This window comes from Mandrillus leucophaeus, unplaced genomic scaffold (genome assembly GCF_000951045.1).
Source record: "Mandrillus leucophaeus isolate KB7577 unplaced genomic scaffold, Mleu.le_1.0 Scaffold1643, whole genome shotgun sequence".
NCBI classification, from domain to species: Eukaryota; Metazoa; Chordata; class Mammalia; order Primates; family Cercopithecidae; genus Mandrillus; species Mandrillus leucophaeus.
Window position 1 is genome coordinate 174,324 of NW_012101636.1, and position 14,181 is coordinate 188,504.

The 14,181-nt window shown below is 35.1% G+C and overlaps 1 protein-coding gene across 1 annotated transcript in view; it reads right to left on the reverse strand.

The window, feature by feature from the left end:
• LOC105536879 (proton myo-inositol cotransporter) overlaps positions 1-8,830 on the reverse strand; it is a 128,752-nt gene extending 119,922 nt beyond the window's left edge. The window contains exons 1-2 of the mRNA XM_011976363.1: positions 8,664-8,830; positions 1,587-1,707 (exon numbers count right to left, since the gene is read on the reverse strand). Of these exons, the coding sequence (XP_011831753.1) occupies positions 1,587-1,707; positions 8,664-8,802 (260 nt within the window). The 5' untranslated portion in view covers positions 8,803-8,830. The remainder of the gene's footprint in view (positions 1-1,586; positions 1,708-8,663) is intronic.
• Between the last annotated feature and the right edge of the window lie 5,351 nt (positions 8,831-14,181).

Sequence of the window (14,181 nt, forward strand, 5' to 3'; positions counted from 1 at the left end):
CAGCCATCCCATTACTAGGTATATACCCAAAGGATTATAAATCACGCTGCTATAAAGACACATGTACACGTATGTTTATTGCAGCACTATTCATAATAGCAAGACTTGGAACCAACCTAAATGTCCATCAATGATAGACTGGATTAAGAAAATGTGGCACATATATACACCATGGAATACTATGCAGCCATAAAAAATGATGAGTTCATGTCTTTTGTTGGGCTGGAAACCATTCTGAGCAAACTGTCTTAAGGACAGAAAACCAAACACTGCATGTTCTCACACATAGGTGGGAACTGAACAACGAGAACACTTGGACACAGGAAGGGGAACATCACACACTGGGGCCTGTTGTGGGGTTGGGGGGAAGGAAAGCATTAGGAGATATACCTAATGTAAATGACGAGTTAATGGGTGCAGCACACCAACATGGCACATGTATACCTACGTAACAAACGTGCACACTGTGCATCTGTACCCTAGAACTGAAAAGTATTAAAAAAAAAAAAAAAGAACAATAAAAAGACTATGGAAGTCAGTAAGCCAATAATAAATAAACTTATCAGTAAAATAAAAGATGTGCTGTGGTGCCTATTTTCCAAAGGAATGCAGATCACAATTTGGAACCAATATATCTTACTGTTGTAATGAACAGCCATCATCAATTCAGCTCAGCTGGATGCTCTAAGTGAATACCAAGTGGAGTTTAGTGTATAATGTTTTAATTTCATATAGGATTGTATGAGTTAATAAATCATTTACTCATTGATTTGAGACTTGCGTCCATCTATTTCAAGCGAAAGGAATATAAACTTTTTTTAAGGCTAGGTCTTATTCTATCCATATGTTTTAAAGGGATTACTAGACTTTATGGTGGCTAAAATTCAGTTCAAAACTTTGAAGCTCTGCTGCCAAATATATTAATTGATGTGTCCAATCACTCAAACTTTCATTTATGTGTTCTCAGTCCATCTATCTGTTTGTCTGCTTTTAAATCTAATTATCACATAGTGATAGATGTAATGAGGTCTTAGGCCTGCAGCTAGCCATTATAACATTTTGTGTTTTTCCACCATCACTTTTTACTTCCTGATTCTCTGAAAGAGCCTCAGCACTGAGGCAAACCTTTTCTTCTGTTTAAATGAATAAGAGGATATCCATGCAAATCAGTACAAATTGTCAGAATATTCAGAGGGCATGTGCATCTTGTAAAAGTTTAATTACTGATTAAAGTTATTTATTTTGCTTGGAATATAGAGGTCACTGAATAGTATATGATCTAAAATAGCTTTTCTGTATTCCTGCTTAGATTCAGTATCAATCCCTAATTTTAATTTCCATAGAAACATCACCAAGATTGTGTCTAATAACTCACTGTTTCCTTAAATTCTTACACTCACACATCTGCACAAGCTGTTCCTCTTCCTGGGGGCCCCTCTCTACCACCTTTCCCATTTTCTTCCCTTCTTACATAAGACTGGATGCCTAGCAAGCTCCTACTCATCTCTACAACTTTAAAAAAGTTAAAAGCAAGCAAAAAAGCTACCCGAGTCATGTAAGCGAAGAAGAACATAATGAAATCTCACCTGTAGCTTGTGCAAGTGGCGTTCTGACCTGACGGAGTTATTGGCTGAAAAGTGATGCGTGGGGAAACTTGGGCTGATAGCACAAATCCCAAGGCAAGAATAATGAGTGCTACAGTGGTACCTTAAAAAAAAAAAATTTATATTAGAGAAGAGTTGACAATATTATTTTAAAGCAGACTGGGTTTGGTAAAAACAAAACCAAAAAACAAACAAACAAAACCCTCTGAAAAAAAGTACCGTGCTCTATCTTCAATGGATTAAAAAAAAACAATGCTCCCAATGTATAAACAAATTATCAGAACTATTCACTAGCACATTCATGGTGAGACATGATGAGAGTGAAATTCAAAACAAATACATTTGCTAGCCAAACAGTAAATTGGTAATGATTTCTTAAAAGAAACCACACACACCTAGGATTCCTGAAAATCTCAAAATCAATTAATGTGACAACATTATTGAGTGCCTAACATATCAGGAAGTATGAAAGACAATAGATTTCCATCAAGTGTTCCTTTTGATGCCAAGAAAATTCTTCTAATGACATTCAATCATGTAAGACTTAAATTGGTGAACCTTTTTAGTTTAACAAACGAGTTATTTCTAAAGCAGTTGAAAGAGCATGTTTTATTAAAATGGAGTAGCATTTTTTGAAGATTTTAAGGTACCAGAAATAATATATCACATGTATTCTTTTTTCTTTCTTGTTGGTATTTGAAAGTGAAATATTTGTTTTGATGCTAACATATAGGAATGGTGATTAAGCATATTACTTAAAAGAATAATTTTTGTGTCCCTGATAGACATCCTAATTGTAAATAAGACATTTTTCAAGTTTCTGACTATTGTTTGAGTCACAGACATTGTGAGGATGAACGAAAAGGGTCATGGGAAGAATGGAGAAAGCAAATATGATGGAATATCATGCAGCTGTAAAAAAGAATGAGATCATGTCCTCTGCAGCAACATGGATGGAGCTGGAGGCCATGATCTTTGGCAAACTAACACAGAAATAGAAAACCTAATACTGCATGTTCTCATTAAAAAGTGGGAGCTGCATGATAAAAACACATGGATACAATGAAGGGAACAACAGACACCAGGGGATTACTTGAGGGTAGAGGGTGGGAGAAAGGAGAAGATCAAAAAACAGCTTATTAGGTATTGTGCTTATTTTCTGGGTGACAAAATAATCTGTACACCAGACCTCTGAGATATGTGTTTACTTATATAATGAGCCTGCACATGTACCTATGAAATTAAAATAAAAGTTAAAAAAGAGAATATGGCTGTATTAGTGTGTACACCTTATTTGAATGAGAGAAAATAAGTTTAAAACATGGAATTTAGGAAGGCAGTTTAGTCATAGTTAAGGTTGCATTAGTTAAGCTTGGAGGGAATTTAAATTACGAACAAAAATATTATTCAAAATAGATTTTAAAAAGAACATTGAGAAGCACTGTGGAAGTACAACAGGGTACTATATAATAGTTGAGGTGTTTTTATTTAAGACATAGTAAGTGTGTGAAGCCAGGCATTATGGGTGCAGAGGTGACCTTGGGATCAGATGGCTATAGTTTTTAGCTAGCTTTGCTGTTTACTGACTCTGTGATCTTGGATAAGGGACACAACCTTTCCACAATTCAATGTTGTCTTTTGTAAAATAGGGCTTAGTGAAAATACTCACCTTACGGACTTATAGTGAATTTTAAATATTATAATGTATTTGAAAGATGTTTTAATGCTATGACATGTTAGCTATTATGCTATGATTATTATTACAAGCAGCAGCAGCAGCCACAGCAACCCTTCAAAATAACAGAACAAAGTTGAAGGATGGGGAAGATTAAAGAAAGGTCAGAAGTCTATTTCACAAAACCAGGCCAATAATGCAATAAAACTAAAATTACAGTTTGTTTAACTACTGTTGGCTTAAAAATCAAACCAGAAATAGGAATAGTTTGAGCCATTACTTTTCTCAAAAGACTATCAAGCCCCAAATGAAAAACAGAAAAGAGATGTAATAGGTCTGTTATGAAGATCATACCTCTCTCCTCAAACAAAACAACCCAACCATGAGATTTACTGTTAGTCTGTCCATCAAAAATTCTGAGTCCCTATTTGCCCAAATTACATCCATATCTTATTGCCATGTAACAGGTAAGATTTTTTTTAAATCAGGAAACTTTGATATATTAAGATGTGAAGGAATGATGAGTCTCTTCTTTCATAATACTCATTAAATAACCTATCTCCATGAAAATGATAAACTCTAAGATGATATGCCTAGCGCATACCCAGTAAAGTTCAATTCTAGTGCCTGGCATATAAAGATTGAAATAAATATTGGTTGAATGGATGGACCACCATAGTATACATTTTTGCAATGTTGGCTATTTTTGAAAAAAAACAAAAAAACTGTTAAGACAATCCAATTAAAGTCATGAGGTTAGTATGGTATAACTATCCTAAACGAGGGTTCTGCAATATGGATAATATGACTCTACATCTATCTCTTAACAAGTCCAACCAACCTAAAAATTATGAGAAATAAACTATTGAAATAAACTATTCTGGATATACAAAATTCCTAAATAGGCAAAAGTTACCTCTTCTTATGCCAAATTTATTTTTATTTTGGCCCATTTTGGAGGAAAATATTTTAAAAAGCCAGCATTACACTCTTACTTTTGTTATTACAGATAGTGATGGTTCTGAATCCTGGCTTCCTGTTGGAAGCAAATGCCTGGATGTACCTCAACCTCTGAATCAGTCTCCAGAAGATCGGTACAAAATATCTGAGTTTTAAAGAGTTCCACAAGTGGTTATGATGCCAAGACAGGGCTAAAACCCCTATGATATGATAAGCTCCTTACAAGAAGGAAATGGTATCTTAAATGACTTTATTTATAAAATAAATTTTTAAGTAATCACTTAGTCCTGTCATCTACTCATATACACTATTAAAGCATAAAATGATTTGAATTACCTTTTTCCTTATATTTAGTAAGTTACAGATGTTTTATTAATCATTTGTTAGTATTTAAAAACAATCTGGTTATTGTAAAGTTATTCATTATTACAACCTGGATTTGAATCTAATACAAGAAGGCTTTGGATGAAAGAATTTTATCTGGTGTACTGTGTAGTTCTGGCATGTTCTTTATGTTTCAAGAGAAGAGTCTGTCTTAACCAAATACAGTGTTAGATTTTGAAATTTTGATATAATTTTGAAAATAAAAATATTCTCCACAGGAAGTGAAGAGTGCTGAATAAATAGCATTATTAAAAATATCTGATGTAATAATCAGTACCAGGTACGGTGTTTTGCTTATTAGTAAATACTGAGAGAAACGAAAATCATTTCCCTTCCCATGACTCTACTAGAGGAGTAGTTCTCACACTTTGTGTGCGTAAGTATCACCTAGGGAACCTGTCTAGAGTGTGCATATTTCAAGCCTCATTTTCAGAAATTCTAAGTTAGTAGATCTGGGTTAAGGCCCAATAATCCATGTTTTAAAATAAGTACCCTTGGCAATTGTGATGAAGACAGTCTGTGAGTGAAGTTTTCAGAAATATACACTACCAAAACATGAGGGGGAAAAACACAATCTTTCTGGCTTTCTGATTCATTCCCAATAAAGCTACAAAAATATAAATATTCCAATATTAAAAGAATCAAGAAGTTGTCACTAAATTTGTAATATTTACCAGAAAAGTCCAGTTCTCTGAACAAGCTTTGAAAATACAAAAAGATGGCTGGGTGCAGTGGCTCACGCCTGTAATCCCAGCACTTTGGGAGGCCGAGGCGGGTGGATCACGAGGTCAGGAGATCGAGACCATCCTGGCTAACACGGTGAAACCCTGTCTCTACTAAAAATACAAAAAATTAGCCGGGTGTGGTGGCAGCGCCTATAGTCCCAGCTACCGGAAGGCTGAGGCAGGAAAATGGTGTGAACCCGGGAGGCGGAGCTTGCCGTGAGCCAAGATCATGCCACTTCACCCCAGTCTGGGCAAAAGAGGGAGACTCAGTCCCAAAAAAAAAAAAAAAAAATACAAAAAGTCCGACCACCAAAAATGTCCTACATTTAAAATTACTCATGGACTACATATTTTGTATTTCTTTGTATAAAGAGTTCCTTTGCCCAGGCTTACATAGTTTTTATTTGTAGTCATCTTAAAAGAATGAATATCTAACAAAAAACCATCTTGATATAACATTTTTCACTATTCTTAGTCCAATATAATAAAATAAATGATAATAAAAACACAAAACAGGGAATAATATTGAATCAAAGGTTAAAAATTCTAGGCTATAGCCAATTTAAGAAATTTGACATAGAACAGTATGTTAATACTTAGTACCATTAAAATATCAAGTATATACCTACATATAAATGAATAAAACAAAAACACACCGAAATAAAAATACAACTAACATAGAATCAATCAGTATAGGAATGTGAAAGAAAAATCTATTGTGAGTGAGTGTCACACTGGAGTAATACTAATATGTTACAAGGTTGTTAAGTGGTACATCTTCTTCTGAAGGTGTAAAGGTCCATTGGTCATTATCTTCTAGTAGGACCTATTTAATCACCGAAACTCAAGAACCACATGAATGGCACCAATTACTGTGTGTACAGGTAACAGAGGAGACCAGTGAGGCTTCTGACAAGAAACCAGGACTTCTACTTCTCAAACCATTGTAATATCCACTGTATCACTTTAATTGGCCACATAATAAGGAAATCAAATAGACTGTGTCTCTCAAGCTGGAGTAATCACTGTACAGTGTTTGTAGTGGACAGAACTGAGGCCTTGGTGGGTTTCAGCTGCAAAGAGAACGAGGCAGGAAAGAAAAGTGCCTATAGGTTGCTCATGAGAAGGAGACCCTGAAATCCCTTGGTGTTTCCCAAGGAATTGTCTTAATACTTCTTCTTAACAGTCAGGGATGGGCTCTGGGAATCCTTGGGCAGAAGACTTATACTGAGAGGGGAACACGACATAGGCCAGAAGAGTTCAGGAAGGTTCCTAGACTATGATGATGGAGGCTGCTTTTGCAGTAAGGTTTAAACAACAAAGGCTCACTCTTTGGTAACAATAATGCTGTGACAGCTAAAATGCTCTGAGCCCTTTACTCTCTGTGTCAGGTAGTATTTGAAATCCTATACATCTGTAAATGTGTTAAATCCTCATTACATCTCTGTGAAGTAGGGATGATAATTAATCCCCATTCACACATAAGGAAAGAGAACCTTGCCTAAAGTCACGCTATTCAAATCCAAACAGTCTGGGGCTCTACATCGATAAGGGCTCAAAAATCCTACAGAACTGATAAGAAAGTGTTTTATTGGAATACCAAATGAAGGAATACAGGTTGCTAGAAATAATGTTTAGTCAGTTTTCCCCAGATCTCAAAGGCCAAATCCCAAATTGAAGCAGCAATTAAGTTCTATTTAAAAAAACAGACTTCTTGAGGTAGTAATATACTGGAGTTCTATTTAAAAAGAAGGGTGTCATCCATTAAAAATATTTAAAAGCAGCTATTATCTCTTCTTAGCCTTCATCTGAAAATCAAGGGTCAGCAAATCCAATTTCCAGCCCACTATGGGAATTTATTTTTAACACTTCACTGCCTGATGGTGATCTATCCTTTTGTTGAGAGTTTACTATCCTAACGAGACACCCCGCTTCATTGCTGGATAGCTCTGATTATTGGGAATATTTTTCTTGTATTAAGTAAAAATCTGTGTCCTCATAACATCTACTATCTGCTAAAATAAGATACCTGGTAGGCTTCCGTCTTTAGTCTGTTCTCTAGGCTAAATATCTCTGGTTTCTTCAACAGGTTTATAAACATGGTTTTGAAACCCTTACTTGTCCCTCATTTTTATTCATTTACCTACTGTCTTAGTTCAGTAGGTATCCTGGCTGTAGGCAATCACCTTTGCCCCTTAATCAGACAATCTCTCACCTTTCCCTCAAACACTGATACTGCAGTTCAGCACACATTATTGGATTCAAGGGCTCCCACTGCTTAGGCAAGAAAAGAAGGTGAAAACATTCTACTCTTCCTTCTGGAATGAGGGCCAGGAGAGGGCAAGTATTTCCGATAACTGAGTTTGGAACTTAGAATGTATTTTCTCATCAAATCTGGGATGAGCGCCTGAAACAGTTCTATTAGATCAATGTTTTAGATATAATTTGATTAAAATAGAATTTAGTTAATACTGCCCTGGAAACTATATTTTAATGGAAAAATATATTCTCACTCCAAATAAACTTATAAAGGAGTTATTAGAGTGCAGTTAATTGTACATAGGAATGTGCTTGTGTATTTGAAAAAAATTAGAAAATTATATCATGCAACCATGTAAAAACAATGTTAAAGATGTGGGTCTCATTCTATCAATGAAACAGTCCTTGTGTTACAGTGAAATAATAAATAAAATGGGCAGAATTTAAACAGAAAAGATACTTGGGAATTAAAAAAAAAAAAAAAGGTTTTGCTTTATTTCGCTATCATTAAAAATACATTTAACCAACCAGAATTTACCCTGGAACTTAGGCTTGTTTCAAACACAGAAAGAGTCTGTCCCTGCTTTGTGAAGAAATTACATGGTTCTAATACTCTCCTGCTGAAAGATCTTTGAAAAAAAAAATGCTCCAAATTTAATTCCATTGTATTCCAAATTTAAAAATATATCATATGTTAAAAAGTGAGTTTCTGAATCCAAAGTTTTAGTTTTTCAAAAAAGGATAGAACAGAAAACAATTTTTTTTCACTTTTATACTTTTGAGTGGAACTCAAATAACAGAAAAATGTTACTCTCAGTAGATCAAAATTATTCTTGCAGTTTGTTTCTACTCACATTCTAGTTTCTAGTCACGTAATGTAAGAGTTGTTAAAAGCTCTTTTTTTTTTTCATTTTTGGTCTAGAAGAACTCTAATTTTCTTGTTGTTTGGCTGAGAAATCAATATTAGAAGTGGTGTAAGTATTGTATTTTTGAAGGTTAAACTTGAAGTTATTAGGAAATAAAGTTTATAATTGAATTCTTCATCCAGGCACCTACCTGCTAAACTACCAAAGGTAAGCTTTCTGCGGCCCACTTTCTCAACAAGCCAGACTCCCGCAAGTGTGAAAATGAAATTTGTGAAGGCTGTAACTGAAGCCAGCCATATTGCAAGTCTATCATCTTCAACACCAGACATCTGCAGAATGGTTGCACTGTAGTACCTGCAAAGCAATGAATAAAACAATTGCTATTGATAGTTACCCAAAGAAACAGGGTTATTCTGATAGAAAATGATGTATTCAACTTAAAAAAATAATATGGATAGCTACAGTAATAACATCAAATTAACATGGGAATTAATGCAAGCTGTTGAAAAGATCACAATATAAAGACTATGTTCAAATAAATTTATTTTGGAGTTTGGATAATCAAGAAGAGGCACCTGAGCAAGTAGAAAAGGTTGAAGACTTCCAAAGTGATGCACATCCCACAAGTAGGGACAATGGCAGCTGGTAGTTTCACTAAAACTATCATAAACTCCAAGTCCATGGAATGAATCAGAAGTCATCATACACTGTGAATTAATGTCCTTAAAAGGCTGCCGTAGGAGAATGTAATATAATGGTAAAAATCTGGGACAAGTGAAGGAACTCCTCAAAAAAGACACAATGAGTAAGACAGTGTCAGAATGTATTTGGCATTGTGTAAAAAGATGAGAAACTGATATGAGGTCCATGAGAATCATTTATGTTTCCTGAAAAAGGGTACTCTGGTGAGCTAACGTCTTTAGTATGATTAGGCTCTGTAGACTCATTTCATGCTAAGTGAACTCACTGGAGACTGGCTTTAAAAAGATAATGCCAGTTTGTTGATGCACAATGGAAGATATGTCTGGCACATTTAAGGATGACAGCTTTCTCACAAGACATTTCTTTTCTGGTGGAAACATTAATAGCTAAACCAGCTGATTACTTTAAAGTTAACCTGAAAACAAAGAAAGCAAAGTACTGCTGGTGAGCCACTGATGAAATGTGATAGAATTCAAACCTTAAAGACACATTCTGAACCATGGCTTTGCCCAGTTTTTCAAGCCATTCTAAAACAAGTTAGCTTTACTCAAATCAGACAGTGGTCATCCAAGCAATATGTTAAATCAGGCTGGATATTTCCATAGTTAAAAATCTACAGTTTCTGAATATTTATCAATACCTTCATAATATTTCAAAAATCAAATGTTTTTAATATGTTTAAGTCTCATTGATTAACCAATGGCTTCTGTCTATTTTTTAAACTAATGATGATGGTTCTTATGTAAAATTTTAATACCAATATGGACTCATTCATCTTGAAAAAAAGTGTTTTCCTTTTTTAAATTAATAAATCAAACCTATAAATTAACTATGCAGCATGAAGGATGTGTTTTACTGATCACACTAAAAAGCATGCCAACCATTTTAAGACTGAATTCTGACAGCTATTGCAAAAAGAGAAATTCCCAGTGGAATTATTCCCATCATCATGAAAACTGCGAATGTTTTGCAGTCAGAGTGTAAAGTGATGATAAAAATTATGAAAACAATTCATTCCATTTGTGTAGTGTTTTATAGTTTCCAAGTTCTACCATATACATTTTCATAAAGACCTGTATGGCAATGTCAAACCTTACATGTAATCACTAAGAAACTAACATGAATACCAAATCTAAAAAGGCAGAAAATAGAAACATTGAGAGAAAATTCAAACATTTAAAGCCAAAAGAATTTGACATGTGTCATGCTACTAAGTTTCAGAGTCTTCAAAATAATTTAAGAATAAAAATAGTTACATTGTGCAAAATAATTCTTCCAAATAGAGGCAGGGGAAAATTAAAACAGAAGCTATTTTGATGCTTTCATTTTTAATAAAATAAAACAATCAAATCACAAGTGTTAAATGAATAAAACAGAGAGTGGTATAAAACAGAATAAGTTGTCTAAATTTTATTTAAAATGAAAAATGTTACATAGCTATACAAAGTATTTTCAGTACTTAAGTTATAGAGTCAGAATGCAACCAAAAACTGACCTGGAATTCAGAAACCTGCATTCTAATAGCACTTCTGTGTCTTCTGGCCAGGTTAGGTAACATAATCACTTGTACACTGAATATTTATTTATTAAGTACCTAGTGTATAAGCTATGTGAATTACTAAGATCCCACAGATATGTTATTGATTCCTGTTGCTGCCCTCAAGAAGCTCATAGTTTAATTTAAAAGAATGAAACGGAAAGACAATATTTTAATATCACAACACGTACAATTAACAGTGAGGCATAAAGAACAGAGCAAACAATTTATTTGCTGTAGAATATTCCTTGATTTTCCAGGGAATTAATGTTTGAGTCGTGCCTTGTCATAGAGGTTTGCCAGCAGGTCTGACAATGGGGGAGGGCATTAGAGGTCACCGAAATGACATATCTGAAGGACCAAAGTACAAAATGGTACGCTGGGTTCACAGACATAAGTACTTCACCTTGGTTGAACATAGAATGCATACAAATGAGGGGCCGAGCACAGTGGCTCACACCTGTAATCCCAGCACTTTGGGAGGCCAAGGCGGGCAAATGACCTGAGGTCGGGAGTTCAAAGCCAGCCTGGCCAAGATGGTGAAACCCCACCTCTACCAAAAATACAAAAAATTAGCTGGGCATGGTAGCGGGCGCCTATAATCCCAGCTACTCAGGAGCCTGAGGCAGGAGAATTGCTTGAACCTGGGAGGCGGAGGTTGCAGTGAGCCAAGATCGTGCCATTGTACTCCAGCCTGGGCAACAAAAGCAAAACTCCATCTCAAAAAAATTAAAAAATAAAAAAAAAGAACGTATACAAATGAGAAGTATGATGTAAGGCTATAGCAGAAACTTCTGTTATGGAGGGGACTTGAATGTAAGGACTTTGTATTGTAGGCAATGGGAAATCACAAAGTGGAGTTTAAAGAGAAATAACAGGATTAAATCTGTTCTATGAAGAGATTACTCCGGTGATAGCCAAGTGGGTGGACTGGAGGCCGACTGAATTAAAGGTGTATTGTTCTGAAGCCTATTTCAAGTCATTATACTGGCAACAGGCAATTGCAGATTATCTGGATTAATGGAAAACAGTAAGAGGAGGGGCTGAAATTCACTGACAGCCTTGTATCTCCCTCTCAGCAAGAGCTGCAACTTCAGCCCACACTAAATTTTGTCCTTTACAGACTGCCTTGATTTTCATCTTCCTTTCTCTAAAACACTGATAAATATATTAGTTTGTGTTGCAGCCATGACAAATTACCACAAGGTTAGTGACTTTAAAACAAAACACATTTATTATCTCACAGCTCTGTAGGTCAGGAATCTGACAAGTGTCTCACTGGGGGTCAAAAATCACAGGTGTCAGCAGGGCCCTGTTCCTTCCTGGAGGCTCCAGGGAAAAATCACGTCCTTGTCTTTTGCAGCTTTTAGAGGTCTCCTAATTCCCTGGCTGGTGGCCCCCTTCCTCAGTCTTCAAAGCCAACAATGATTTGTCAAGTCCCTCTCATGTTACTTCACTATGACCTTTGCTTTGCCTCCCTTGTGACTAGATTGGCTCCACTCAGAAAATCCAGAATAATCTCTTTAATTAAGATAAACTGATTAGCACATTTAATTCAGTCTGCACCTTAATTTCCTTTTGCCATGTAATGTAACATATTCACAGGCTCTGGGAACTAGCATGTGTATGTATGTCCTTAGGGGGACCATTATTCTGGCTATCACGGTAAACGTACTAATAAGCAGTAAAATAAACAAAAGCCAACAGTTATAATGAGAAGGAAGGAATGAAAGACAAGGACATCTACTTAAAAGGTAATCAGTTCTAGAAAAATCAGGCAATAACTACATTCTCTTTCATAGGGCAGGACATGACATATCTAGGTCAGAGCTATTCACAAACTTAATTTTAAAAGTCAGGTCATGGTCTTATGAAAAGATATATTTAACTTACATTTACAAAGTACATTCCAATGTTTTCATAAATAATGATGTCAGCCAACTATTTAAGTAATGAGCTACCTACCACTGTGTTTACAATCTTCTAAACCTTTATGCAGTAGTTTGCATTTTCAAGGGACTGTATTCATTCAGAAGTTGCACAAAGGCATAAGGGAACCTTCTTATGCATAAAAGAACAATATGAACAACTGAAAAAGGCTTTCTTTCCTTTTTAGACTCAAAGCAGGCATACCCTCTCCGTTCAAAGTCATTTTATAATATCTATCAGACAAACTATCATCTTCTTCAAAGATTCCCTGGGCAAACTTTGGTCATCTCACACATACTATCTCTTCCCCAGAGTGAAGTTGAAAGGTTTGCAACTCTCTGTAGACATTTAAGGACAGCCAAGGCCGGAACTCTACATGCATTGCTATCTTAGAGATTATGTGACACTCAGCTTCCAGTCCTAAATTTTAAATCTGACTCACACAAAACAAAAACATATAGGCTTTGGAAATGACAATTTATCCTCATGCTGACTTTTAACTAGCAATAAAAGACTAAACATGAGTACTTCATATGCTTAACAAAATACATCTACTAAGTTCCTATTTGAACAAAGCACTTCCTAGGAATTTCTCAAAAAGCTATCTTTTTCACTATTACTTGCATTATAGAATTAACAGTAAAATAAGTGTCTGCTGGATTTATTGAATTTACTGTAAACTTTTGAGAAGAAATTAAGAATAATTATCCTAAAAAACACCTGATAGACTTACTAAATTAAAAATTAAAGACTGATAAGAGAGAGGTAGAACATGAAGATAATTATATGAAAACCTTGGCTGTATAAACACTACGAGTTACCTCTAAAATTCCTGGCAGCCAAGGCAAAATAGTAAACATTTTAGAAAATTTTAACTGTTTGACAAAATAAAATGTATCAGCTCATAATAAAGACAAATTTTTGCTGGCATGGGACTATAAAGACATTAATTTCATAAATAAAAGGGATATGGAACATATTCTTCCTGACAAGAGCCAGTCTAAGTAGGACAAATTAACTGTTGACTTACTCAATACTCTTATAGGCCATATTCATATTGTGATATAGGCCAAGTTACATGAGAAAGTATGGAGTAGTAAAGATTTCCATTATCTAAGTTATGTTCTTTAACTCTTTTAGTTCCTAGTGTTACTTTTTTTTTTTTTTTGGTACAATATGCCAAAGTACATTGACTACAGAGAATTTAAAATGCCATTACATTAAAAGGTTCTTTTAACTAAAAAGAATTATATTTTCCTATTGGGAGACTGTTTATACACTCAAAAACAAGGATAACTGTATTAGTCTGCTCTATGCTGCTATAAAGACATATACAAGACTGGATAATTTATAAATAAAAAGAGGTTGAATGGACTCAAGAGTTCCACATGGCTGGGGAGGCCCCACAATCATGGTGGAAGGCAAAAGAGGAGCAAAGGTATATCTTACACAAGGGCAGGCAAGACAGAGTGTGCAGGGCAACTACCCTTTACAAAACCATCAGATCTCATAAGACTTACTCCCTGTCACAAGAACAGCA